The following is a 27,638-nucleotide window of genomic DNA, read 5'->3' on the forward strand; positions in this document are numbered from 1 at the left end:
ACCACTCGTGTGACAGAGCTGCAGTATGCTGACGACAATGCTTCTCCAGCTCATTCACCTGCAGAGTTGCAGCTGTCAGTTGATTCCTTCAGCAGGTCGTACGAACGATTTGGTCTCTCCATCAATATTCCAAAGACAAAGGTGATGGCGTAGCCAACTCCTGGCTCCTCCGTTCCTGACTTCAGAATATCCATTTATGATACACCCTTGGAACAAGTGGACCATTTCCTCTACCTGGGAAGCATACTGTCATCTAACTGCTCATCTGGAAAAGATGTGGAGAATAGATTACTTGCTGCCCACGTAGCATTTGGACGTCTTACAAAGCGTGTCTTCCTGAATAAAGACCTAACACTGTACACCAAACTGATGGTGTACAGTGCTGTAGTCATTTCCACCCTGCTATATGGTTGCGAAACCTGGACGTTATATCGCTGTGATCTGAAGAAACTAGAACGCTTCAACCAACAGAAGCTAAGATATATCATGAACCTGAAATGGGATGACGTCATATCCAACACAGCTGTTCTTGAGAAAGCAAAAATGTGTAGCATGGAAGCTCTTATCACTGGACATCAACTCAGATGGGTCGGACATGTCCAGCGGATGAAAAATGACAGACTTCCACGCCAAATGCTGTACAGCGAAGTGAGCACAGGTAAAAGGCCACGAGGTGCCCCTCTCAAACGTTATAAGGATCAGTACAAGAAAAATCTGAAAAACTTGAACATCGATCCGAGTAACTGGTCCACAATAGCAGAAGACCGAAGTCGCTGGCGCTCAGTTACCTCAAATGCTCTTCAAAACTTTGAGCTGGAACGTCGAAGAATGGAGGATGACAAACGCCGGAGACGTAAACTCCTCCAGGCTCAGCCACGTCCTCCACCTTCCATCAGCTGTAATGTCCGTGGCCGCCTGTTCCACGCTAGAACATAAACCTCACATGCGCATACATGCTACCACAAAACAATTTTCATAGATTCCAATGAGTTTTATACAGCAAATAAAGTATGGAATCTTACACAAGGTGTTGTCTTGTTGTCTACTGCTTGTCGTGTTAGTACTGCTAGTCAGTAAGATCATTCAGTGAAAGACTGAGACTGTAGGTCTGGAACACAGCATTGTGTAATAGTGAATCATGTACTGTGGGAAAACCGGAACGGAAGAGAATCGAAGCGTTTGCGTTGTGGTACTACAGAATAATGTTGAAAATTAGGTGGACTGATAAGATAAGGAGTAAGGAGATTCTCCGCAGAATTGGCGAAGAAAGCAACATCTGGAAAACACTAATACGAAGAAGGAATGGGACGATAGGACTTGTGTCACGACGTCAGGGAAAAACTTCCATGATACTAGAGGGAGCGCAAAAATGGTTCAAATGGCTCTGAGCACTATGCGACTTAGGCTGGCCGGTGTGGCCGCGCGGTTCTAGGCGCTTCAGTCTGGAACCGCGTGCCCGCTACGGTCGCAGGTTCGAATCCTGCCTCGGGCATGGATGCGTGTGATGTCCTTAGGTTAGTTAGGTTTAAGTAGTTCTAAGTTCTAGGGGACTGATGATCACAGATGTTAAGTCCCATAGTGCTCAGAGCCATTTGAACCACTATGGGACTTAACATCCGAGGTCATCAGTCCCCTAGAACTTAGAACTACTTAAACCTAACCAACCTAAGGACTTCACACACATCCATGCCCGAGGTAGGATTCCAACCTGCGACCGTAGTGGTCGCGAGGTCCCAGACTGAAGCGCCTAGAACCGCTCGGCCACACTGGCCGGCACTAGAGGGAGCATGAAGGGTAAAAACCGTAGAAAAAGACATAGACTGGAATAGATACAACAAACTGAGGACATAGGATGCAACTTCTGTTCTGAGATGAAGAGTTTGGCACAGGAGAGGAATTCGTGGCGGGCCCCATCAAACTAGTCAGAAGACAGATGACTCAAAAAAGAGTATTTTTATCCGTTACGAAGTCTTATCTGTAAGTATTTGTCTGGAGTGTAGCACTGTACTGAAGTGAAATATGGACAATAAAAGTTCAGTTAAAAAGAGACTAGTGGTTTTTGAAATGTGTGTGGTTGTGGTGGTTTTTGCAGAAGAATGCTGAAGTTAAATGAGTAGATCGAGTAACTATGCTGATGTATGATCGAATTGTGAGAAAAGAAACTTATTGTATAACTTGACCAAATGAAAGGGTCAGTTGAAATGACACATCCTGATCCATCAGGTAACTGAGGTTTGTTAACAGAGGCAAGTGTGTGGGTAGGGAGGAAGGAATATTGTGGAGTGATACCAAGGTATGAATACTGCCGGTTCGAATGCAAGTAGGTTTCAGTGGTTATTCGGAGATAAAGAGGCTTGCACAGGATCGAGTACTGTGTCGAGCTGCATCAGACCAGTCTTCGGGCTGAAGACCACAGTAACGTAAACAGCACGCTGTGTACTTTGAGAAAGGCTCCCAGACGTGATCACCAGCTTTGACAAGATACACTGCAGTCATTACACTGCCTCCAACTGCTTCCTAACCTCAAAAATTACAAAATATGATAACAGTTCGAAACAGATATGAGAAAAGTCACATGAAAACTAATACACATCAAGTTTACATGGAAACAAATCGAACTTACTGGCTTCACTTAGGCCTTGCCAAGTGCGCTTCGTTCATTAAACAAAAAAACAAAAAAAGTCTCGCCGACATTACACTGGATGGGACTCTGGTGACCAGAGGGAAGACGAGGAACGGGGACATTCAAACATTCTCATGTCTGGGAACTGTTTTTCAATCCGTACTGACGCAATTATATAGTGACGATGTGTTGTATTGCCTTTCTGAAGTAGCGGGTCACCTTGTCACAGACGTAGGAAATGAAACACAGGCACGGGACTTGGCAGCTAACTACTGCCTTCGCGATCAGATACGATGCTTCCGACCACCGCAAGCTCTCTAAACCGCAATACTCTCCTAATTAATAGAAAACTGTTAGAACTGACTATAGTTCTACGCCCGCGAAGGGGATAGCACTTGCGGATCCTTCGAAGCTTTCCGTGCAGACAGAACAGCTTTATTGATTCACTGAGGATCTGTCGCTTCCGACCTCATAGCAGCAACACTTAACATACTACCTTCGCCCCAGAGGATTTAAGACTCGCTCCTACACCTACGAGGGCTATCGGCCGGCTACCAATCTCGCGAATTCCAAAACCGTTCCACAAAACAATTTTACCCCTCACTCCTTTCAGCCAGTTAACCTAAGGAACAGAATGCAAGCATTTTCATTGGTCTTTTTTGTGAAGAAGTCTATCTAGATCGCTTAATATGTTTCTTTATTTATAATAGTGTTTCGGTTACTGTCATCATCACGTCAGAACTTAGAACTATTAAATCAACATTCAGTGCATGTGCAAATAAATCTTACATCTAACCGGGTCTCATCGTTCGCCATTAAGAGGCTATATTGCAAATATCAGAGGCCCATTTTTTCCCATGTAAGCATTCCCCTACTAGCAAACATAGGTCTGAATTTGTGATGTAAATTGTTATCTTTAGCTCATAACTGTATGAAAGTAAATAGAGGTCTATTGGCAAAACCGGAAAATTAGAGAATCAAAGATGTGTCACAGAAGAGTGAGTAAAGGTAAACAGCCTGATAGAATAAGAAATGAAGGGGCTCTCCTTAAAATGGAAGGCGAGAGGAATATGTGGAAATGACTAACAAGGTGTTTTTAAGACTTTGGTACCATATTGGTACTTCACTTCTCTTCAGATCCCAGAAACCCTGATGTATTCTACACTGGACTTGACGAACACTCTGCTTTATTCACACTGAAATAAGTCATACAGCTAGTGAATTCGTAACCTGTCTGTGCCGAAACAGACAACGCTAGAGTCCAAAACAGAACAATATTCGTGAAGGGGCGATCAGAAACTTTCCGTTCGAAGGCCTTAAAAACCAGAATCCGTAAGTTAGTCACGCAAAATCGCCGTGAGCATTGAGGCAATAATCCCATCGGCGTACTAGGATGAAGATATCCGTTTGATAGATCATCGTGTCCTGCTACGTGAAAAAGTCCGTAACTGCCTCCTGTACATCCTCGTCGGACAGGAATCTTCGATACTTCAAGGCCTTTTTAGGGGACAGAAGGCGTGATATACCCGTCGGGGAGGCGACGACTCTAGGACGGCTACTCGAGTATCTCGCACCTCAATCCACCAGTTGAGTCTGGCCACCCAGGTCGACCGGCGTCTTGCATCGAATAGCGACTAGCACGGAACTTGGCACACCATTCCACAACGGTGGGTTCCAACAGATAAGCTTTCCCACACAAATTATTCAGTCTCCGATGTGTGTCTATCGCTATTTGTCATTCAGCAGCCAAAAAAAGAATAACAGCACGTTTGTTCCGTTTGAACGCATTGGAAAATAACGTCGCCATAGTTTACGTTTCTTCATTAACGGCATCCAGGTCAGAAAATCACTAGTGCTGTATTAATCCCTTGCCTAAATGTCGATGCTTATATACCCACATCGCGTCGCACCGCTCTCAAATGGAAACTTTTTGATTGACCCGCATAATTTGACTAGAATGTCCAGGGATCCAAAAGCAAGTCGTACTAGGCAATCGCAAACTCCTCAAAGATCCAATGTCTTCGGGCAATAATTTCCAAGGTACTAGAGATAACCTTAGGGGGCAAAAATTGTAAGGGAAGACAGAAATTGGAATAAATACAACAAATAATTGATAAGCTTGATTGTAAATGGTTGCCTGAGATGAACAGATTGTCTCAGGAGATGAAAGCGTGGAGGTTCGCATCGAACCAGTCAAAAGACTAACGACGAACAAGAAGAAAAAGGGAACTACCATACGAGAATAGCGTCACCATCAGTCCGCCTCTAATAAGCTCGTTACCGACGTTACGTTAAAGACTAATCTTCCTTCGCTCTTCCGTCATCTGCCTAACAACTGCCCCGTTGGCAAGCGGACTGCATCGCCTCCAGTGGCTTTTGACGAAATGGCACCTTGACTTCGATGTGTACCAGAGTATCGCTTCTCGTCAGTCCAGGTGACCTTTCTCCATATTTCGAGCGTCCAACAGCAGTATTCGTGCCTTCGTGCTGATCTCTGTTCCGCGTTAACTAGGGGTGAACAGAGCAACATGAGTGAAGCGCTGGGTAGCTGCCTCACTACTAGCTTACGCTCTGGTTCCCCTGACGACTGGCGCGTTCGATCTCCAATACAGGAGCTGTATTAATTCATTTGCTGATGAGTTCATGTGTTACCTGCCGAAAAAAAGTACCATCGTTCAGGTGGCGAAACCTGTGCTATACTGAGAGTTAGCAGATTTACTGTGCTAGGTGTAACTGAAATGCAAATAGCTTTTACTGCATCTTGCGGAGAGCTCATTTTCATGCGTGTAGGTAGCCCACGTATTGTTTTTGAGTGATATTCCATATACATTAGCGCGCTTTGCGGGTAGCGGCTGTGTGGGATACAAAATCTGACGGTCGTTCGCCTGCCGGGGACTGGCCGCTTGTTTTCCCTTTAAATTAACTTCACGTGATGGAGAGGGTAATGAGCTGTCGTTGAGAGACAAGATTACTACCTCGTGCAATTATTGTCGTTTTCTATAGCTTTTGAAACGAAAAAAGTTCCAATACTGAAAACCTTTACTCCTCTGGATCCGATTTTTAATAACTCTTGTGACCTGTTACTAGCGTCTTTCTTTAGCAGCAACCCCCCCTTTTTTACTTTCCTTTTTTATTTTTATTTTATTTTATTTTATTTTATTTTTACTGCTCGAAAATTGATTCCTTGTCGCACAGGGTAAAACATGAACAACTGAGTTCACGTGGTAATTGTCCTCCACTGCTATTTGCCTTTCGGATGTCCTGACAACCCTAAACTCAGCTCATTATGCCTTATTGTAAGGAAAACGAACATTCGTAAAATGATTCACTTTACTCGCAGTACAGACTGTAAAGCTTCTTCCAGAAATTATGGTTTTAAAAAGTAGCTCAGTTTGTAACATTTGCTGCAAATAAAATCGTGACGAACAACTCAATGTAGACGTCAAACAAAAATTATTTACTGAAATAAGTTTACTAGATATTCAGACGAAGTTATTTACTGACACAAGTTTACCTGGCATTTACTAGACGTTCAGACGGAATTTATTTAATAAAATAAGTTTACTAGAGACATGCCTAGTAAAATTATTTTAGTAAATAATTTTCGTTTGACACTTACATAAACATATTGTGAGTTTGTAAATGAGTCGCACGAGTACCACAATTAAAGGATTATTATATTAGCGTGGTATGATTAGTAGTTATTAGTTGGTCCTTACGTGTATGCGAGTTTACAGTGACGCAGTAGTTAGTAACGACGCGGTACCATTTGCTTTTCTGTGCAATAGTAGCTCTATGAACCCTGCAGCACTAGATAATCTCATACGAAACATGCGTTATGCAGCCCTACCATAAAGTAATGTACCATGATGTGGGAGAGTTGAAGGTGACCCGATCTTCAAACTTGTCATATATCCAAATGGTACGTTTCTGAACATTAGTTTATTATCAAAACTTTATCCACAAAGATCCCAGTACAACGCCTAGAAACCTGTAATAGGAACTGTGAAACACCCAGCAGAATGCACAAAACATAATGACGTGCTTTAGAATCAGAAGAATGCGGAGTCAAAATCAGTTATAACAGCAAATAAGACGCCACGCATGTCTTGTAGGTATAGTTACTGAAGGTATTAAAATGTAATTGTTGTTCTTACGGTCTTCAGTTTAAAGACTGATTTAATGAAGTTCTCCACCCTACTCTATCCTGTGCAATCGTCTGCATCTCCAAATAGCTTCATCTGAACCTGCTCACTGTTCTCGTACCTTGGTCTACACACACACACACACACACACACACACACACACACTTCTCTCAAGTACTAAATTGATGGCCGGCCGGTGTGGCCGTGCGGTTCTAGGCGCTTCAGTCTGGAACCGCGTGACCTCTACGATCGCAGGTTCGAATCCCGCATCGGGCAAGGATGTGTGTGGTGTCCTTAGGTTAGTTAGGTTTAAGTAGTTCTAAGTTCTAGGGGACTGATAACCACAGATGTTAAGTCCCATTGTGCTCAGAGCCATTTTTTGAACTAAATTGGTGATTTCTTGATGTCTCGGGATGTGTCCTATCAATCGATCCCTTCTTTTAGTCAAGATATACCACAAGTTTGTTTTCTCCCCAATATTATTTACTATTTCCTCATTTGTTACGCAATCTACCCATCTAATCTTTAGCATTCTTCTGCAGAATCAAATTTCAAAAGCTTCAGTTCTCTTCTTGCCTGAACAGCTTATCGTTCGGGCTTCACTTCCATACTGGTTACACTCCAGGCAAATGTGTTCAGAAAGACTTCCTAACTTTTAAATTTATAATCGCTGTTAACAAATTTCTCTTCTTCAGAACCGCTTTTTCTTGTCATTCCTAGTCTACACCTTATATTTTCTCAACGTCAGCCATCATCAGCTATTTACCTCCCAAATAGCAAAACATATCTACTACATTCAGAGTCTCATTTACGCCTAGTATCACCTGATTTAATTCGACTACATTTCATCACCTTTCTTTTGCTTTTGCTAATGTTCATCTCATATCTTCCCCTCAGAACACTGCCCATTCCCTTCAACTGCACTTCCAAGTCCTTCTTCTTTTATGACAAAATTACAATATCCTCAGCAAACTCAGAGTTTTTATTTCTTCTCTCTGAACGTTAATTCCTTCTAAAATTTTTCTTTACCGTCCTTGGCTGCTTGCTCAGTGTGCAGACTGAATTACATCAACTACTGCTCCACTTTCAAACCTTTCGACTCCCATAACTGCCGTCTGGTTTCCGTAAAAGTCGTATATTACCTTTCGCTCCCTGCATTTTACCCTGCTACCTCCTAAATTTTAAAGAGTGCATTCCAGTCAACATTGTCAACAGCTATCTGTACGTCTAGAAAAACTATAAACGTAGGTTTGTCTTTCTTTAACCATCTTTCAAGATAAGTCGTAGAATCAGTACTGCCTCGAGTGTTCCCAAATTTCTCCAGACCCAGCCTGATCTACCCCTAGCTCAGTCTAACAGTTTTTCCAATCTTCTGCAACTAACTCGAGCCAATATTTTGCAATAATGACTTATAAAACTGGTCGTTCGGTAAGTTTCACACCTATCAGCCTCTGCCGGCCGTGGTGGCCGAGCGGTTCTAGGCGCTTCAGTCTGGAACCGCGCGACCGCTACGGTCGCAGGTTCGAATCCTGCCTCGGGCATGGATGTGTGTGATGTCCTTAGGTTAGTTAGGTTTAAGTAGTTCTAAGTTCTAGGGGACTGATGACCTCAGCAGTTAAGTCCCGTAGTGCTCAGAGCCAAGCCTATCAGCCTCTGCTTCCTTTCTAGACACAAAGCAAGAAAAGTTGTGAAGTTGTGCATGTTGAAGTAGTACAAGTAGTACAAACCCTTTGTTTACACACTAACAATGTACATTAAAGCATTGTTATTTCTAAAAATACGTCTCAGCACCACAGTGGACTTTTCCTTGTGTCGACAGGTCCGCAGTGAGTCGGTGTGTGACCTGGGCTCCAGACAAGGGGAGCTGAGCCCGCGCGCCGGTCGCCGGACTTCCATCGTGATTGGCGGCGGTGGTGGCGCCGCCGCCGGCGGTAGCGGGTACCTAAGCCCAGGGGGAATCCCCGGTTTCGCGGGGTCCAGGGTCAGCCTGGACTCGGAGATGCGGCGCGCCGCCTCGGAGTACGACTTGGTGCGCAACGCCGCCAACCGGACGTCGGTCCTCATCCGCGACGGCGGCGGCGGCTCCAGGCACCAGCTGCACCCCGTCGAGGCCCACGGCGACGCCAACAGGGTCACCATCAGCGTCGGCGGAGGCGAGCCGCCGTCGCCGCGCCACTTCGACGGCTTCGGCTACCTGACCAGCAGTTCCTCGTGCACGGTCATCGACACCGCCTCCAACAACGCTAACATCATCTACAACAACAAGAACAACACGAGTTCCCTGACGATTCTCTCGCAAAACAGCGCGTCCACCAGCTCGCTCGCCAACCCGGTAGTGATCTCAGTTTCGCACGACGAGGACGACGCCAGGCGCAAGTTTGCGGCCGATCGCCGCCGCCACAGTCATCAGCAACCGCAGCACCACCTGAGCACCGTCACGGTCAACGACGATTCGCCGCACTACGACACGCCGGCCGACAGTGTGCCTAGCAGGGTCACCGTCTTGGAAACTGGCGCTTACGACTCGGGGGCCGAGACCGGTAGCGTCTCGAGCATCGTCATCGATACGGCGACACCGTCCCTCTCTGTAGTAGAGGACGGACAAGAAATGGACGAAGAGACTGCAGCGGCCCTCCGCGACCCGGTGGAGGCAGTGCGTAGGAACCTAGTGCCCCACGTATGTGGCAAGAGGGACGACCCGGTGGATAGGCTCAGCTCGCTGATCGACAATGGCAGCCAAGTGAGGCGTTCACCTTCTGAGGAAGTGGAGGAGCCCTACCCTGTGGACGCAGCGGCAGGCAACGACGCCGCCAGGGCTCTGCTTCTGGACGGGGCTGATTCCAGGAAGGTAAGCAACCCTATAGTGTTGCACTTCGTCTTTCAAAGTAATCAATTATCTCCTGGTGTTGTAGCTCTTCTTGCATGCCATGCTTGCTAAGAAAAATTGCAGAGAAATTCCGCCTTATCAAGATACCATTTTTTTTAAATTATTGCTTTATCCAAAAAATTTTCTGTGCTACATTCGGTGAGTTTTGTTTACTATTCGGTCTGAAAATTACGAGGGCCATTCGTATAGTAAGGTCCAATCGGTCACGAAATGGAAACCACTGTGAGAATAAAAAATTGTTTCTTTGCAACAGTTCGCTACACCTTCCAGCTACCTCTCTACATAGTCGCCATAACGTCATAGACATTTGTCATAGCGCTGCACCAACGTTCCAGTACTGCCGGAATTTTATACGTTGCTCTGCAGCTCGTTGTCGTTGCCAAAATGTTGTTCTCAAAACTCGCTTCACAAAGGTGAAACTCAAGGGGAGCCAATTCAGGCTGTATTTTGGGTGATCAAACACTTCCCATCGAAAACGCTGCAGGAGCGTCTTCATTGCCCCTGCTGTGCGGCCAACAATTAGCACGAAGAAGGAAACGCGGACAGTTATGTTATGTGGGCTACATGAAGTCAGGTGAAATCTCTCACCGGGCCTTCATACTTGCCGGGAGACACTATTTATTTAGGCGTCTTGTGTGCTCACCATGGGCTCAGAACTGAAAAGAGCGACGTGACGCGATCGACGGGAATACTAGACACACCCCAACACATCTCCGCAAAGCTTCATAGAATTTTCACTGTGGTTTCGCTTTCGCACCCGATCTGACCTTACTTTCCGAATAGCCCTTATATTATGGCATAATGTCTCCTGAGATTAAGTGAATTTTAGTTTAAATCTGTGTATACGTACAGAGGACCAATTTTCTTTATTTAGTTTGGGTTTTTTGGACCATATCAGCTTGGTACAGATATAAAATCATACATATTATGTCCAAGAAGGAAGGGTCAGTATTCAGGAACAGGACAGGAACGATCATTAGAAGCAAAAAAGCTTAGTAAACATGGGCTTCTAAAATGGATACCTTAACTTCTATGAGTACTTCATCCTCGATACTGTGAAACAATGTCTTCTACTTTAAGTCCTCTGCTTCCCGTATTTTGAGTCGAAGATGGTATGGTCCAAAACATTAAAAAATTTTCTAGTAAACATGAGCTTTAAAATGCGTCCTTTAAGCGCTGTGAGTGCTGTATCAGTAGAAGAGATGTGTTTCAATACAGCGAAGGTGACCAAGAGCCTTAATTCTTAAGTTATGCACTTTGGAGTCCATGTTTACTGGACATTTTTTCTTGTTTGGTTCATGCTACCACCTCTCAGAGTATAGAAAGCGAAGAGCTTGCAATAGTAGAGATTTGTTTCACAGTGTCTAAGATGAAGAAATGATCATAGGTCTTAAGATATCGATTTTAGGGCTCAGTTTACTAGACTTTTTGCCTCGAATGATAATTTCTGTCATATCCCTGACTGTCAACCATTCATCCTGGGGCACCCTACATACATACAAATTATAGCATGAACAGCTTCAACGATAAGTCAAGATTATTTTAAAACATCTACATATGTACAGCACTTACATCTGAGGAATCTAGACCTATCAACAGAGTCAAAATAGATAACAAAAACGAACAGAGACTGGGAAGCATACATCTGGTGATCAGAGTGTTTATGTAACAACAGATGGTACACCAAATTTCATGTAGACACTTTACTATTGTATAAAATAAAAATAAGAGCTTTGTGTGTTTGACAGTCTCAATGACACAATAAAACAGGAGCACTTTCTAGAAAGGAAGTTTTCGTACGAAACGGTTTTACTGTGCTTCGAAGAAACTGCAGGAAAATAGCAAGTGGTTTAGATCTCCTTTTCTCTGACCTTCGGAGAAAGATCTCTAATTTTATTTAAATTGCATTTGACTTTCAGAATGAATTTTCACTCAGAAGCAGAGTGTGCGTTCATTTGAACCTACCGGACAGATTAAAACTGTGTGCCAGACTTGGCTGACAAGGAGACCAGACGACGATCAAATTTTTGTAATTTTATATACTCATGGTACTTCAAGTTCAGAACTCAGATATCAATTTCCCAAAGCAGTTCGATGCAACTTTCAAAAATTCTCGAGAAAGTCAACTCCGAAGATTTCCAAGTGTCTTCAACGTAACGTAAAGAAAGATCGAATTTCTTGCGACAGGCAGCGTGGCCGAATGTTTGCTTGTCATGTGAGGGTCCTGACAAAGATTCTTGGCGTATGCAAATTTGTAAATAAAAGTGCATGTTCTGCGAGAATTTCCGTGAAGCCGTGAAGTATGATAATGTACATATATACAAGTTTCACGTAATACATAAAGATGAAAAAAAAATCAGTGGCGCTCGAGACTGGTGATCACCGGTTCGACTCTCATTTCGGTCACTGTTTTTTAGTTTTTTTACATTCGGTTCGATTGCCTATTTTATTTAAATGTAAAATTTATCGTATGTACGCTGATTAAGACGTATCTAGTCGTCATTTGTATGAAACATGCACGTCTTATTATTTCTAATCAAATATCGTACAGAAAAATCCAGTTTTATGGCAAATGTAAATTCTTAAGTACTGATCTTTTATAAAAGATTGTTAATAAAGATTTCTTGAATTAAGGGAACTACAAATTATTATTTTTTCGTCCTTAGGTATTGTACATTTCAAAGAAATGCTCACGGAACATGCACCGTTGTTTAAAAATTTACTACAGTCAAGACTCGAACCCAGGCTGCCCACCATAGAGCCATGCGGCTAGTCGAAAAGAGACCTTGGTTTGTGGTCTCAGACGCTCAGGAAACTTCAAAGTTACATCGAACTCCTTTGAGAAACTGACATTAGAGCTCTGTGCTTCATGTACCATAAATATAAAAAAAATAGAAAACTCCAGTTGGTGTGAGGCCTCCTTGTAAGTCAATGCTCCGCTGTGTCGTTTCGCCCGCGAGCGTTAGTCCCGCAAGGAGAACGTATGTGAAGTTTGGAAAAAAAAGGTACTGGGGAAGTAAAGCTGGCAGAACTGTCCGCAATACGTGCGGAGGTAGCTCAGTCAGTAGAGCACTTGACCACGAAAGACAAAGGTCCCAGAATCGAGTTCCTGTCCAGCACAGAGTTTAAATATGCGTTGGATCTTCCTGTATAAAACATTAGTCTTTCCTACACCAATTCGTTTTCCTACATGAGGGCGTTTTCCTGTTCGCACTTTTCTTTTGGTAGCGATCTTCCTCAATAGATAACCCAAAATGTAGGTGTTGTGGTTGGCATTACAGAAGACAAGCGGTAGCCGCAAGGAAGATGGAGCGGAGAAGGGCGCGGCAGATGCGGAGCAGCAGGAGCAGGATGAGGATCAAGGGCAGGAGCACGACCAGGAGGAGGACCTGTACGAGAGTATCAAGGACCACATCTACGAGGAGATCGGCGCGCCCACGGCGACGGCGTCGCCCACGCCCACCACCACGGCCACCTCCTCGGCGGCGACCACGCCCTCCACGGCGGCTCCCGCGGTCATCGTGCAGGACGAGCACGGCGTGCCGCAGCCCCCAGATGCGCACGGGTCAGTACGTCGCGCCTTCCGACGGCGAACGCGCTCCCAGCCTCACTGCAACTATTTTATTTCATTATCTATTAGCGGTTTTAAGCATGGCTGTTACTCAGCAACCGTGTACTAGTTTCAACACAGGATAATACAGCCAACCGTTTGCAAATAATTGTTAGGTGCACTGACCTAGGTTTCGACATCTACTAAGCGTGTTTTTATCAGAATGAAATTTTGATAAATCCTATAAAATACACTACTGGCCACTAAAATTGCTACACCAAGAAGAAATGCAGATGATAAACGGGTATTCATTGAACGAATATATTATACTAGAACTGACATGTGATTACATTTTCACGCAATTTGGGTGCATAGATCATGAGAAATCAGTACCCAGAACAACCACATCTGGCCGTAATAACGGCCTTGATACGCCTTGGCATTGAGTCAAACAGACCTTGGATGGCGTGTACAGGTACAGGTGCCCCTGCAGCTTCAACACGATACCACAGTTCAAGAGTAGTTCAAATGGTTCAAATGGCTCTGACCACTATGGGACTTAACTTCTGAGATCATCAGTCCCCTAGAACTTAGAACTACTTAAACCTAACTAACCTAAGGACATCACACACATCCATGCCCGAAGCAGGATTCGAACCTGCGACCGTAGATGTCGCGCGGTTCGAGACTGTAGCGCCTAGAACCGCTAGGGCACTCCGGCCGGCATCGAGAGTAGTGACTGGCGTACTGTGACGAGCCAGTCGCTCGGCCACCATTGACCAGACGTTTTGAGTTGGTGAGAGATCTGGAAAATGTGCTGGCCAGCGCACAGTCGAAAATTTTCTGTATCCAGAAAGGCCCGTACAGGACCTGCAACATGCGGTCGTGCATTATCCTGCTGAAATGTAGGGTTTCGCAGGGATCGAATGAAGGGTAGAGCCACGGGTCGTAACACATCTGAAATGTAACGTCCACTTTTCAGAGTGACGTCAATGCGAACAAGAGGTGACCGAGACATGTAACCAGTGGCACCCCATACCATCACGCCGGGTGATACGCCAGTAGGGCGATGACGAATACATGCTTCCAATGTTCGTTCACCGCGATGTCGCCAAACACGGATGTGACCATCATGATGCTGTAAACAGAACCTGGATTCATCCGAAAAAATGAGGTTTTGCCATTCGTGCACCCAGGTTCGTCGTTGATAACACCATCGCAGGCGCTCCTGTCTGTGATGCTTCGTCAAGGGTAACCGCACCCATGGTCTGCGAACTGATAGTCCATGCTGCTGCAAACGTCGTCCAACTGTTCGTGCAGATGGTTGTTGTTCTTGCAAACGTCCCCATCTGTTGATTCAGGGATCGGGACGTGGCTGCACGATCCGTTACAGCCATGCGGATAAGATGCCTGTCATCTCGACGGTTAGTGATACGAGGCCGTTGGGATGCAGCACGGCGTTCCGTATTACCCTCCTGAACCCGCCGATTCCATATTCTGCTAACAGTCATTGGATCTCGGCCAACGCAAGCAGCAATGTCGCGATACGATAAACCGCAATCGCGATAGGCTACAATCCGGCGTTTATCAAAGTCGGAAACGTGATGGTACGCTTTTCTCCTCCTCACACGAGGCATCACAACAACGTTTCACTAGGCAAAGCCGGTCAACAGCTGTTTGTGTATGAGCAATCGGTTGGTAACTTTCCTCATGTCAGCACGTTGTAGGTGTCGCCACCAGCGCCAACCTTGTGTGAATGCTCTGAAAAGCTAATCATTTGCATATCACAGCATCCTTCCCGTCGGTTAAATTTCTCGTCTGTAGTACATCATCTTCTTGGTGTAGCAATTTTAATGGCCAGTAGTGTCAAGAATGACAAAAAGCACAATAACCAAGATGACAGTTTTCAATAAGTACGTAGGTCAATTACGTAAAATTACATTTATTAGAGTCAGAAACGAATACAATACATGGTTATTACCGTTAAAAGTCAATGAAAGAAAGAAAAATCAATTACATTTCTGGTGACCAAAATCTTGCAACATCAGTCGCGCTCAGAGTGCCAGCCAGATCTCCCTCTGTTCAAGATGCAGCCCACAGATGACACTCCAGTAGGCGATCGATAGTCTGCGGCTCTCACAGCTCGTGGTACCCACAGAGAACTGTCATATTTGGGGGATATTCCTCCAGCTTACAACTCCAGAACAAAGACTGTTGAGCGACCTCCATATGATCCAGTTTTGTTCATGATCTGGTGAACGCGTTTCCGAAGGCAGAGACCAGGTAGAGTTATTCTCACGTCGAGAAATCCAAAGTTGTTTCGTTGCTGTAAATGATGCTTTTTGCAGGACTGAAGAGATGTTGAGGTAACGTCTTCTGGACCTGAACCTTGGGTATGCTGGAACGTGCTAATGTAAATGGTTGGGTTTCCTAACGAGCCTGATTTGTTCTCTGCGCGTTGACAGACGGTTCACAACTAATTAACAAATAGCGTGGGTTTCAGCCGACCTCTAATGAGTCTATGCGTTTCGTTTAGCGCCTTGTCAACTGTGTTTCCGTTGATAGATTTGTACCAGACTGGGCATGCATACTCTGCAGCACTGTAACATGTCGATAGTGCCGTCGTTCTCACATTTTGTGGTCGAGTGCCGTAAGTTCTTGTAGTGATTCTGCGAAGGATATTAATTCCATCATCATCATCGTATTCTTGCAATGCTGTTTGTACAGAGTACGATCCACGGTAACTATCAGATGTTTTGAATGGGGTGTATTTACTAGGTGTATTCCTTGCCGTGTGATGTTAAGTATGCGACGTGCCTAATTGTGGTTAATATGGGTTTTAGCTAGGTTTAAACAGTCTCACTGCAACTCACAGGTGGGCTTCAACGTCTTCAAAGAATTTACCTTGAATGGCTAATGCCAGGTCGTCGGCATGAAGCAAATTGCTTGTGGTCGTCATTGGTATCGATGCGATGTTAAATAACATCGGCGAAAGAATACTTCCTTGTGGTAAGTCATTTCTTTGACTCCACCGTGAACTACGCTGAACCTGGAAGACCACACAAAACTCCCTGTTTTGGAACAAACTTTGAACAAGTTTTGTGAAACGGTAATCTTTCGTTATCCCATACATTTTCTCTGTCAATGCACTGTGACTAACAGTGTCATAAAAAGCCGTCGGATCATTAAAAGCTACTCCAGCAATTTTCTGGGTTTTAAAGTCACTCTCAGTGAATTGCGTGAGATCGAGGACGTGAGATGTACGCCGGCCGCGGTGGTCTAGTGGTTCTGGCGCTGCAGTCCGGAACCGCGGGACTGCTACGGTCGCAGGTTCGAATCCTGCCTCGGGCATGGGTGTGTGTGATGTCCTTAGGTTAGTTAGGTTTAAGTAGTTCTAAGTTCTAGGGGACTTATGACCTAAGATGTTGAGTCCCATAGTGCTCAGAGCCATTTGAACCATTTGAGATGTACAGCTTATTTCTAGGCTGAACCGGACTTGTTGTTAAGTTAGAACTGAATTATTTTCAGCCATAATGGCTATGTTTGTGAACCGTGACTGTGTGGGATAATTATTTATTTCATGTTTCTGCTACCAGTCACTTTTTATTTTATGCTTAATCTAACATAATGCAACGCGTTTCTAACATGTTCTGTTCAACTTCAGGCGTTTATACATACATACATACATAGATACATACATAGAGAAATGGTACTTCAAAATAAAGTCTTAAACTAGATTAATCTAGAACACTTTTTCCATTTTTTTACTGTAGTTGCTGGTGTGGCATTTGGGGGGAAGGAGGGGGTAGTGTATGGCTAGAAATCGAAATCAGTGATGACTTCTGCTGGTTTTCTTCTTTGTGGTTGACTATGTGTATCACAGCAATTTCATCATCTTGCTACTTCACTTGCATCACTGGTGTAATGGCGGAGCTGTTGATTGACATTAGACTATTGCACATTATATTTTGTCACTGATTGCCAACGTAATTCACTGCACAAATTGCTTCGATGTTATACACACAACACAGCAGCTACAGTAAAAAACAATGCACAAAGTGTTCTAGATTAATTTAGTTTAAGACTGTTTATTATTAAGTAACATTTCTCTATGTATGTACGTATGTATAAACGCCTGAAGATGAACAGAACATGTTCGAAACGCGTTGCATTATGTTAGATTAAGCATCAAATAAAAAGTGACTGGAAGCAGAAACTGAAATAAATAAGTTAGAACTGGCTCTACAGCACGGACCAAACAGTTCAGCACCATTCGCTCGGCGCTTCTGAACAGATGGCACAAAGAGGATATTGGCCTGCCACTTACGACACATATCGCGTCGAGGAAGCACGCGAACGCTTTATGGCCAGTGGACTCACACTTAACCCTTTTTCACGAGCTAATTCTTTTTCTCAATCGACTACCTGTTGCGAGTGAAACTACTGCAGCGCCCCTGCCGCTTTAATCCTCTATTCAGCCCCGGCTGTCATGAGTGGTCGTTTCCGTTTACATGCCGGCGCTAAAATTCCACTGTGCAATTCGGCTCCTGAACGGTGAAAATGAGGGTGTGAGGAGCCATCATTTTAAAGAAAAAATCGCAGTATAGTATGAGAATGAAGGAACAAGCAATAATAACAGAGTTTATTAACGACCAAAATAAATTCTGCTGTGAATGTTCTTGACAGCGACCGCATGGCGAATTCTCCATGCTCCTGAGAACTCAAAGAATAGGTAGTGTGTCGTCCAAACATTTCAAAACATCTACATTTATTTACCCGAGAAAATGTATACTTACAAATACGTCAAACGGTATATACACGACAACAAAACAGCGCTTTTTAACTTCATACTTTGCATCTTATTTTCTTTATAAGTGACAAATAACACCGAAAATTATTTTTCCCGTTAAACAGACCTAACTTTTTCACTATTGAAACCATTTTCATTAGTAAACGGTTATCTATCTGTACCCTTATTATATACAATGCGGGCTCTTTCTTTGTCTAGGTATTGTGAAAATAAATATCTTCTGTGCTACCAGATACTTCGTCTCTCTTGCCGGAGAACACTACAAGGAAAAATACAGATCACTCGTGCAATCTTTGCAATGATTCACGAAAGCAAAGGAAACAACAAAATAAATAAAAAGACACAAAAGTACAAAATCCATTAGTGTAAACGAGTGATTGACGACGATAAGTTAACTCGAACGGCGGCACCGTCACATGTTCCTGCACACGCACAGTCTGCAGCATACTCAAGGCTTCAGCACTCCACTCTTTACACGGTAAACTGGTCACTGACGTCCCTGTGCCACTCGGGTCGTGGTGACGGCTGATTTACACGCAGTCGCGTGACGCGCATACACAGCGAGTAGTCGACTTTGACCAGAAAGTCGCTCATGCAGAAGAGGATATGGCCCCACTGAAGACGGAGTGAACTGTCGAACGTGATATCGGGATGGACAATATCGAGCCGATTGTACAGTGCGTCGGAGAAATCCCCGTACCCCTAAGCCAAACGGTCAACTAGATATTGGCTCCTTACAATAAAAAGTATGTATCCACAGGTTTCGCACGGTACAGATATTCATATATTTTGTTTGTTGTAAATGCAGTAACATCCCATTTGCAGATAACAAGATACCATTTTCAAGAAAATTTTATTCATATCTTTCAAGTGATGAAGTTTTTCCATTAGGTTTGATTATACTTCTTGGATCGTCGGCAAAGAGAGCTATTCAAGTTTTTTTTATATATATTTACATATAACAAGAATACGAGCGGACCCGATATTGATCCCTGCAGTACACCATTTGGAAGATGATGTTCCGTCTTAATACGTTACTATTGGAGTCCAATTAGAGTACTTTTAGTTAGACAGTATGAAAACTAGTTACGTGCTAGATCTCTAAAAGTAAAGTCTTAGGCCTGATTGGCTGGGAACACCGAAGGACAGGTTCAGTACCTAATTTGGAAAGCTGATTTCTATCCTTCACACCAGCAGGCATCTCTCCTTCGCGTACTGTGAAGTACCCATGACTGCTGTGTGTCTGTGTGTGTGTGTGTGTGTGTGTGTGTGTGTGTGTGTGTGTGTGGTGATGAGAGAAAGGACTGGGCGAAATCCGGTGCCGGCACATATCCTATTCCTGTTGAATCTCAAGGGGGCCACCGAACACAACTTCTCCACCTGGCAAACGGATCACCATCAGTAGTGCCCCATGCCCCCTGTCGTAACTCACCGTGGGTCGCAACATACTTACTTAATATCTCACACTCAGGTCAGAGGCGACGCGGGATTTGAGGTCATCCATTTCTTAGCACACGAGCAGTTAACTACAGGAGTGAAACAGCAACGGGGTCGCTCTCAGATAGGCCGGCCGCTGTGGTCGAGCAGTTCTAGGCGCTTCAGTCCGGAACCACGCGGCTGCTACTGTCGCAAGTTCGAATCCTGCCTCAGGCATGGATGTGTGTGACGTCCTTAGGTTAGTTAGGTTTAAGTAGTTCTAAGTTCTAGGGGACTGATGACCTCAGATGTTAAGTCCCATAGTGCTCAGAGCTATTTGAACGTGCACAAAAGCACAGACAATAGTCTATAACTTCAGTAAGTGTAAAACATAGATGAGGCTTACTAGATTCTCTTGTTAATTAGCAAAACAAATGAGTACCCGGCGTATAACTTTAAGATTCGGGTATACAGACTAACGTATGGTACTACAGACCACGACCAAAGGAAGTGTGAGACTGTCAAGCACTCGTCGCCGTGAAAGTGACATACGTACATGTGGACAAATGTACGATGGAAAACAGTAACCCTAGTCCAGAGGTATGTGCAGGGAAGCTTTTGCAAGTCCTTCTTAGTGTACAAGCTGAACTGACGATAACGTTCGCGTACGTAGAATTTGCTGTTGGCTGTTGGTCATCCGAGGCTACTCGATCTGGCACTCTTCTCGCTGTGGAACTCTCGAACTCTTCTATTCGCTGACCACTGCCTCGACTGACGTTTGAGGGCCTCTATAAATCTCATTTGGGGCAGTCTGTATACAGATGGTACGTGACTGCGTAGTTTTTTACCTCCGATTCGTAATCAGTGAGCGTGAAACCATAGGCTTCCCATTATTTGTAACCTCTTAATGGACTGACGAAAGCAGCCTGTACGCTTCTACTTAGGTTACATGGCTTATAGCTAATAATCATGCTTAGACGAATTTTCGTTTTGTGGCTGGCAACCTTTCACGATTCGGTCATTACAGATCACTTCACGAGACGCTGCGGAGAGGTTTGGAATTTAGTCCAGGACATTGGCGCAAAGACGAGTGATTAGGCACTTTTGGCACCACCCCTCCTTTTCCCTCTGCCGCAAAGGTAAACGGGAACTTGTCAAGAGCGCACGGGTTACACGGATGGTCACCCTTGCAAGTATTGGCCACAACCGACGTTGCTTAACCCTTTCATGGTTAAAATTTATTTTGCGTTATTTGAAAAATAAAATGTCAAAAATTGTCTTTCTTTATGATAAATAATACACTTTCATTACAAAAAAAATTTCTCAGCTGACCGATTTTGAAAATGGTGAAGTGGGACAAGCGTGTTCTACGAATCTAACTAGATCCATGTTTTCATGTGAACCTAGGATTTACAGAGTTAAAGTGTTAATTTCAGAATCATGATCTGGAAAAAAATCATGGGAGAAAGTATAACAAACTGGTACCAAAATACATTTATTCTCCTGAGAACCGGAAACGTGGAGTATCACACACAAGTTTTCAACATAACCTTTGAATATGCCTTTGACATACCACACACCAATATTTTCTAGATTCTATGAAGTTTTCTGGATCATATATGTCCCACTACATACAGATTATCTACAAACTATCAGATTTACTAGGGCGTCTATGATGTAGTAGAGAAGTAATTAGTTACTTCACACAGTCTCGGAATGGAGAAGATGGTGATTTGATCTGGCTTTCGTGAAACAGGCACACTGTGCCACATACAGGGTGTTACAACTTTCAGGAAACATTCCTCACACACAAAGAAAGAAAATGTGTTATGTGGACATGTGTCCGGAAACGCTTTCTTTCCATGTTAGAGCTCATTTTATTACTTCTCTTCAAATCACATTAATCATGGAATGTAAACACACAGCAACAGAACGTACCAGCGTGACTTCAAACACTTCGTTACAGGAAATGTTCAAAATGTCCTCCGTTAGCGAGGATACATGCATCCACCCTCCGTCGCACGGAATCCCTGATGCGCTGATGCAGCCCTGGAGAATGGCGTATTGTATTACAGCCGTCCACAATACGAGCACGAAGAGTCTCTACATTTGGTACCGGGGTTGCGTAGACAAGAGCTTTCAAATGCCCCCATAAATGAAAGTCAAGAGGGTTGAGGTCAGGAGAGCGTGGAGGCCATGGAATTGGTCCGCCTCTACCAATCAATCGGTCACCGAATCTGTTGTTGAGAAGCGTACGAACACTTCGACTGAAATGTGTAGGAGCTCCATCGTGCATGGACCCCATGTTGTGTCGTACTTGTAAAGGCACATGTTCTAGCGGCACAGGTAGAGTATCCCGTATGAAATCATGATAACGTGCTCCATTGAGCGTAGGTGGAAGAACATGGGGCCCAATCAAGACATCACCAACAATGCCTGCCCAAACGTTCACAGAAAATCTGTGTTGATGGCGTGATTGCACAATTGCGTGCGGATTCTCGTCAGCCCACACATGTTGATTGTGAAAATTTACAATTTGATCACGTTGGAATGAAGCCTCGTCCGTAAAGACAACATTTGCACTGAAATGAGGATTGACACATTGTTGGATGAACCATTCGCAGAAGTGTACCCGTGGAGGCCAATCACCTGCTGGTAGTGCCTGCACACGCTGTACATGGTACGGAAACAACTGGTTCTCCCGTAGCACTCTCCATACAGTGACGTGGTCAACGTTACCTTGTACAGCAGCAACGCTGACATTAGGGTTATCGTCAACTGCACGAAGAATTGCGTCGTCCATTGCAGGTGTCCTCGTCGTTCTAGGTCTTCCCCAGTCGTGAGTCATAGGGTGGAATGTTCCGTGCTCCCTAGGACGCCGATCAATTGCTTCGAACGTCTTCCTGTCGGGACACCTTCGGTCTGGAAATCTGTCTCGATACAAACGTACCGCCCCACGGCTATTGCCCCGTGCTAATCCATACATCAAATGGGCATCTGCCAACTCCGCATTTGTAAACATTGCACTGACTGCAAAACCACGTTCGTGATGAACACTAACCTGTTGATGCTATGTACTGATGTGCTTGATGCTATTACTGTAGAGCAATGAGTCGTATGTCAACACAAGCACCGAAGTCAACATTACCTTCCTTCAATTGGGCCAACTGGCGGTGAATCGAGGAAGTACAGTACACTCTGACGAAACTAAAATGAGCTCTAACATGGAAATCAAGCGTTTCCGGACACATGTCCACATAACATCTTTTCTTTATTTGTGTGTGAGGAGTGTTTCCTGAAAGTTTGGCCGCACCTTTTTGTAACACCCCGTATAAACAGAAGCAGACGCTGGTTCAAATGGCTCTAAGCACTATGGGACTTAGCATCTGAGATCATCAGTCCCCTAGACTTAGAACTACTTAAACCTAACTAACCTAAGGACATCAGACGCATCCATGCCCGAGGCAGGTTTCGAACCTGTGACCGTAGCAGCCGCATGGTTGCGGACTGAAGCGCTTAACCGCTCTACCACAGCGGCCGGCCAAGGAGACTCATTTGATCGCTCTCAGCCTTCTGTATATCCACTCCAGAGTCCTTAGTATTTTTCTCCGAAAACATCTCGCTACATGCTAACACCAGACAGATACGAGATGTAGATGTCACAATACTCAAACTGCGTATTTCTTCGGTAGGACGTATGTATCCCATCATTCCTTCAACCACTTCGACGATCTGACGGGAACCGGTGCATCCGCCGCTGCACGACCGCTGACGCGAGATCTTTGATTTCATTATATTCGAACTCTGGACAATGTGAACTGTAAATCAGATGCTTTTGACAAGTTACAGAAAATTTTAGTTGCCAAAATTTTGTCATTTAAGTGAGAATATAATTTATTTGTGAGAGGTGGAGTGAACGAAGCTGTCGGTGCGTGCCGCAGGCAGGGGCGGTCTATGTTCGAGGGCGCGAGCAAGTACGACATCCTGAGCTACCTGGCGGACGCGCGCGACCGCGTGCACACGGACGAGGACGCCGACGGCGACGGCGACGCCGACGACGACGTGGAGGAGCTGGCGGCGGGCGGCGCCGCGGCGCGGCGCGCCCGCCAGCCGGCCGGCCTGGAGCTCAGCAGCCGCGCCTCCCAGCTCAGCAACGCCAGCGACTCCAGCGAGGACAGCGTCTCCGCGGACACCCCGGCCAAGGTCAGTCCGGCTCCGCAGCGGCTGCCTGCGCTCCTCGTCGTCGATGTCTTCTCTTTTCCTTCTTCATTGTGATTTCATCCCCAAGGCAGGAGGTGGGCTGCTGGCAATTACCATTTCATGATGGCCTGGTCACTATTCGCCTAGATCAGGGGTTCCCAACAAAATTTTCTCGAGGACCCCCTCATCGAGCATAATTGTTACCTTGTCATATCACATTATCAAGTACCTAAAAAAGCCGAATTAAGAGTCTTTTCTATTTTTGGTACTTAGAAAAATCATTGACTTATTCATTACTGAAAAAATATTGAGCTTTAGAGGCAGCTCGCTCAGTCTAAGGACATACAGCAGAACTATTTGCCTCTATCTAAGTCTAGTTTTGCGCTAGAGTCTGCTAGTGTTAGTTGGCTCTATGAAGATACTAGACGCAGAAGTTAGCGTTCGCTAAAGCTCCGCTCATGCAGGAAGCGGCCAAAACAAAAACTCTGTTATCATATGCAATAAACTTAATACATTTTTTATTCTAAAAGCATCTTGCGGACCCCTGGGGGTCCGCGGACCACCTGTTGGGAAACACTGGCCTAGATCAAAAAAGATTACAATAGTCTTTAACGGGTAAAATGAATTTTGAGGTGAGAAAGTTAGGTGCCTCACACTGTCGATACTGTATTTTACATTCAGGAAGGTAAGTTTCGTCTTTGCAACTAAATGAAAGGCGGTTTGTTTTTTTATCCTGCGTGTTCGCTTCTTTTATTTAAGAAGCATCTTCATTTGCCTACAGTACATGTTTCTTTTTGTATACAAATTCATTATTTACACTAATAGATAAATTAATAGAATAAAGTTCGCAATACGTATTAATATAATAATAGTGTCCAATATAATAATAATAGACCCCAAATCTTTACACTCACTCATGCATGAATCCCTCCACATAATATTGAAACGAATGGTCAAATCAGATGTCACCAAAATTTTCAACCACTCGCTAACAGCTAGTACACTCCTTCCCCCTCCCCCCTCCCAAGAAAAAAAAAACACACTCTTCCGCTGTATACCCCTCACTCTCTCTCTCACACGGTATAAACATCATAAATAGAAGTTAGTCTCGAACATATACTTCGTTTAGGTTGGCTACAAATAGGTAAACATACCAAAGAAGATGAAACACGTAATGGGGTCGCAATATTTACATTGTGAAAAACAGTGTACGACGAAATAGTTGTATCGAGTGACAAAAGAGTCCACCACAAAAAAGAGTGAGAAACATGGTGAACAGTTTGTGGAAGACGAGAACACAAAGATGTGATTATATGGCAGTGATAAATGTGGTAGTGCGACCTCCGGACCAGATTTGAGGAAGCGCAGTCCAGCAAATCGTAAGTAATTACTTTTTTTACAAAAAAATCGCAAAGTGAACTGTTTAATAATCTAAAACTAACAAATCTGTATCGTTATAGATTCCACCGATGATGCCTTAGAACAGGAGAAGGTGAAACGCGTATGGGATAAATAACGTAACTAGCAGCAGGGAAAGGCAGTTTTATACACAAAAGAAACATCCAGGTAGTTCACACGGCGTTGCCTTTGTTATAAGACCCATATGACCAGATGAAACAGCCGCGTGCAAAGACTGCGCCCGTGCCTGAAGTGCTACGAGCTGGCCTTTTGCGGCGAAGAGTTTCTCGGGACGCGGCCGCGGTTGGGCGCGGCGTAGCACTAAGTGTGCCGAGGTCAAGGGTGTCCGCGGGCGCTGCCGGTTTCACTCTGGATCCATTAATTGGGCGCCGTCGGGTCGGCAGCGGAGAAACTGCTTTCACTCGCCGCGCGGCACGGCGCATCCTGAGCCGCGCAGGTGCTGCGGGCCGCGAGGCGGAGACCCGGTCGCCGCCCGCAGATGAACGCCGGTATGGCCAATGGGGAGGCAATCATTCTGTGGCCAGTCGCACATCTGAGAGTTGTCTCTCACGCACTACTGCAGAGTCATTGTCACCACATGTCGCTTCACCCGACGGCGTCATTCAGCGGCGTGCGCTTCAGGGTTCGCATGGAACATTCAGCGTTGATTTTCGTGTTACTGTAGATATGGTGAAAGTACTACACACGTAGTGTTAATTACGGGTGACGTAAAGCAAACATGACTATTATTACGGTAACAGAAGACAGCGGCAGTTTTCCGAGCATATACACTACCGGCTATTAAAATTGCTACACCACGAAGATGCCGTGCTACAGACGCGAAATTTAACCAACAGGAAGAAGATGCTGTGATATGCAAATTATTAGCTTTTCAGAGCATTCACACAAGATTGGCACCGGTGGTGACACCTACAACGTGCTGACATGAGGAAAGTTTCCAGCCGGCCGGGGTGGCCGAGCGGTTCTAGGCGCTACAGTCTGGAACCGCGCGACCGCTACGGTCGCAGGTTCGAATCCTGCCTCGGGCATGGATGTGTGTGATGTCCTTAGGTTAGTTAGGTTTAAGTAGTTCTAAGTTCTAGGGGACTGATGACCTCAGAAGTTAAGTCCCTTAGTGCCCAAAGCCATTTGAACCCTTTTTTTTTTTGCCACAGTGGCACGACGACTGCACGGGGGTGGTGTTTTTGTTCGACGACTAGTGCATTGTGTTCAGTTGACACCCTCGCATTGTTGGCACTGTCTCCGATGGTGCCAAGAGCATAGAGACTAGACTAACGAGGAGTGGAGATGCGTGCACTTCTCGGATGAGAACAGATTCAGTCTGAGTAGCGATTCAAGACGCACTCTCATATGGCGAGAGGCGGGAGAACACAAACAGCAGTTGACCGGCGTTGTTGTGATGCCTCGTGTAAGGAGGAGAAATGCGTACCATCACGTTTCTGACTTTGATAAATGTCGGATTGTAGCCTATCGTGAGTGTGGTTTATCGTATCGCGACATTGGTGCTCGCGTTGGCCGAGATCCAATGACTGTTAGCAGACGGTGGGTTCAGGAGGGTAATACGGAACGCCGTGTTGGATATCAACGGCCTCGTATCACTAGCAGTCGAGATCGCAGGCATCTTATCCGCATGGCTGTAACGGATCCTGCAGCCACGTCTCCATCCCTGAGTCAACAGATGGGGACGTTTGCAAGACAACAACCATCTGCACGAACAGTTCGACGACGTTTGCAGCAGCATGGACTATCAGCTCGGAGACCTTGGCTGCGGTTACCCTTGACGCTGCATCACAGACAGTAGCGCCTACGATGGTGTACTCAACGACGAACCTGGGTGCACGAATGGCAAAACGTCATTTTTTCGGATGAATCCAGGTTCTGTTTACAGCATCATGATGGTCTCATCCGTATTTGGCGACATCGCGGTGAACGCACATTGGTAGCGTGTATTCGTCATCGTCATACTGGCGTATCACCCGGCGTGATGGTATGGGGTGCCATTGGTTACACGTCTCGGTCACCTCTTGTTCGCATTGACGCACTTTGAACAGTGGACGTTACATTTCAGATGTGTTACGACCCGTGGCTCTACCCTTGTAGGGTAGCACATTCTCCAGATCTCTCACCAATTGAAAACGTCTGTTCAGTGGTTGCCGAGCAACTGGCTCGTCACAATACGCTAGTCACTACTCTTGATGAACTGTGGTATCGTGTTGAATCTGCATGGACAGCTGTACCTGTACACACCATCCAAGCTCTGTTTGACTCAATGCCCAGGCGTATCATGGCCGTTATTACGGCCAGAGGTGGTTGTTCTGGGTACTGATTTCTCAGGATCTATGGACCCCAATTACGTGAAAATGTAATCACATGTCAGTTCTACTATACCTAATATATTTGTCCAATGAATACCAGTTTATCATCTTCATTTCTTCTTGGTGTAGCAATTTTAATGGCCAGTAATATACACTGACGGAAAAAATTGCGATACTTAAAAAGGAATTAATGTAGAGTAATGAAATTTGAGGAATAAATTTGTTTGATAAAATGCTTAAGTGATTAACGTTGCAAGATCACAGGTAAATGTA

General features: G+C 44.9%; 1 protein-coding gene across 1 annotated transcript in view; it reads left to right on the forward strand.

Annotated features, from left to right (window-relative positions):
• LOC126474457 (uncharacterized) overlaps nt 1-27,638 on the forward strand; it is a 124,151-nt gene that overhangs the window by 15,476 nt on the left and 81,037 nt on the right. Inside the window, exons 3-6 of the mRNA XM_050101930.1 lie at nt 8,588-9,616; nt 12,937-13,220; nt 23,373-23,487; nt 23,518-23,634. Of these exons, the coding sequence (XP_049957887.1) occupies nt 8,588-9,616; nt 12,937-13,220; nt 23,373-23,487; nt 23,518-23,634 (1,545 nt within the window). The remainder of the gene's footprint in view (nt 1-8,587; nt 9,617-12,936; nt 13,221-23,372; nt 23,488-23,517; nt 23,635-27,638) is intronic.

Source organism: Schistocerca serialis, chromosome 4 (assembly GCF_023864345.2).
Source record: "Schistocerca serialis cubense isolate TAMUIC-IGC-003099 chromosome 4, iqSchSeri2.2, whole genome shotgun sequence".
Taxonomy (NCBI): domain Eukaryota; kingdom Metazoa; phylum Arthropoda; class Insecta; order Orthoptera; family Acrididae; genus Schistocerca; species Schistocerca serialis.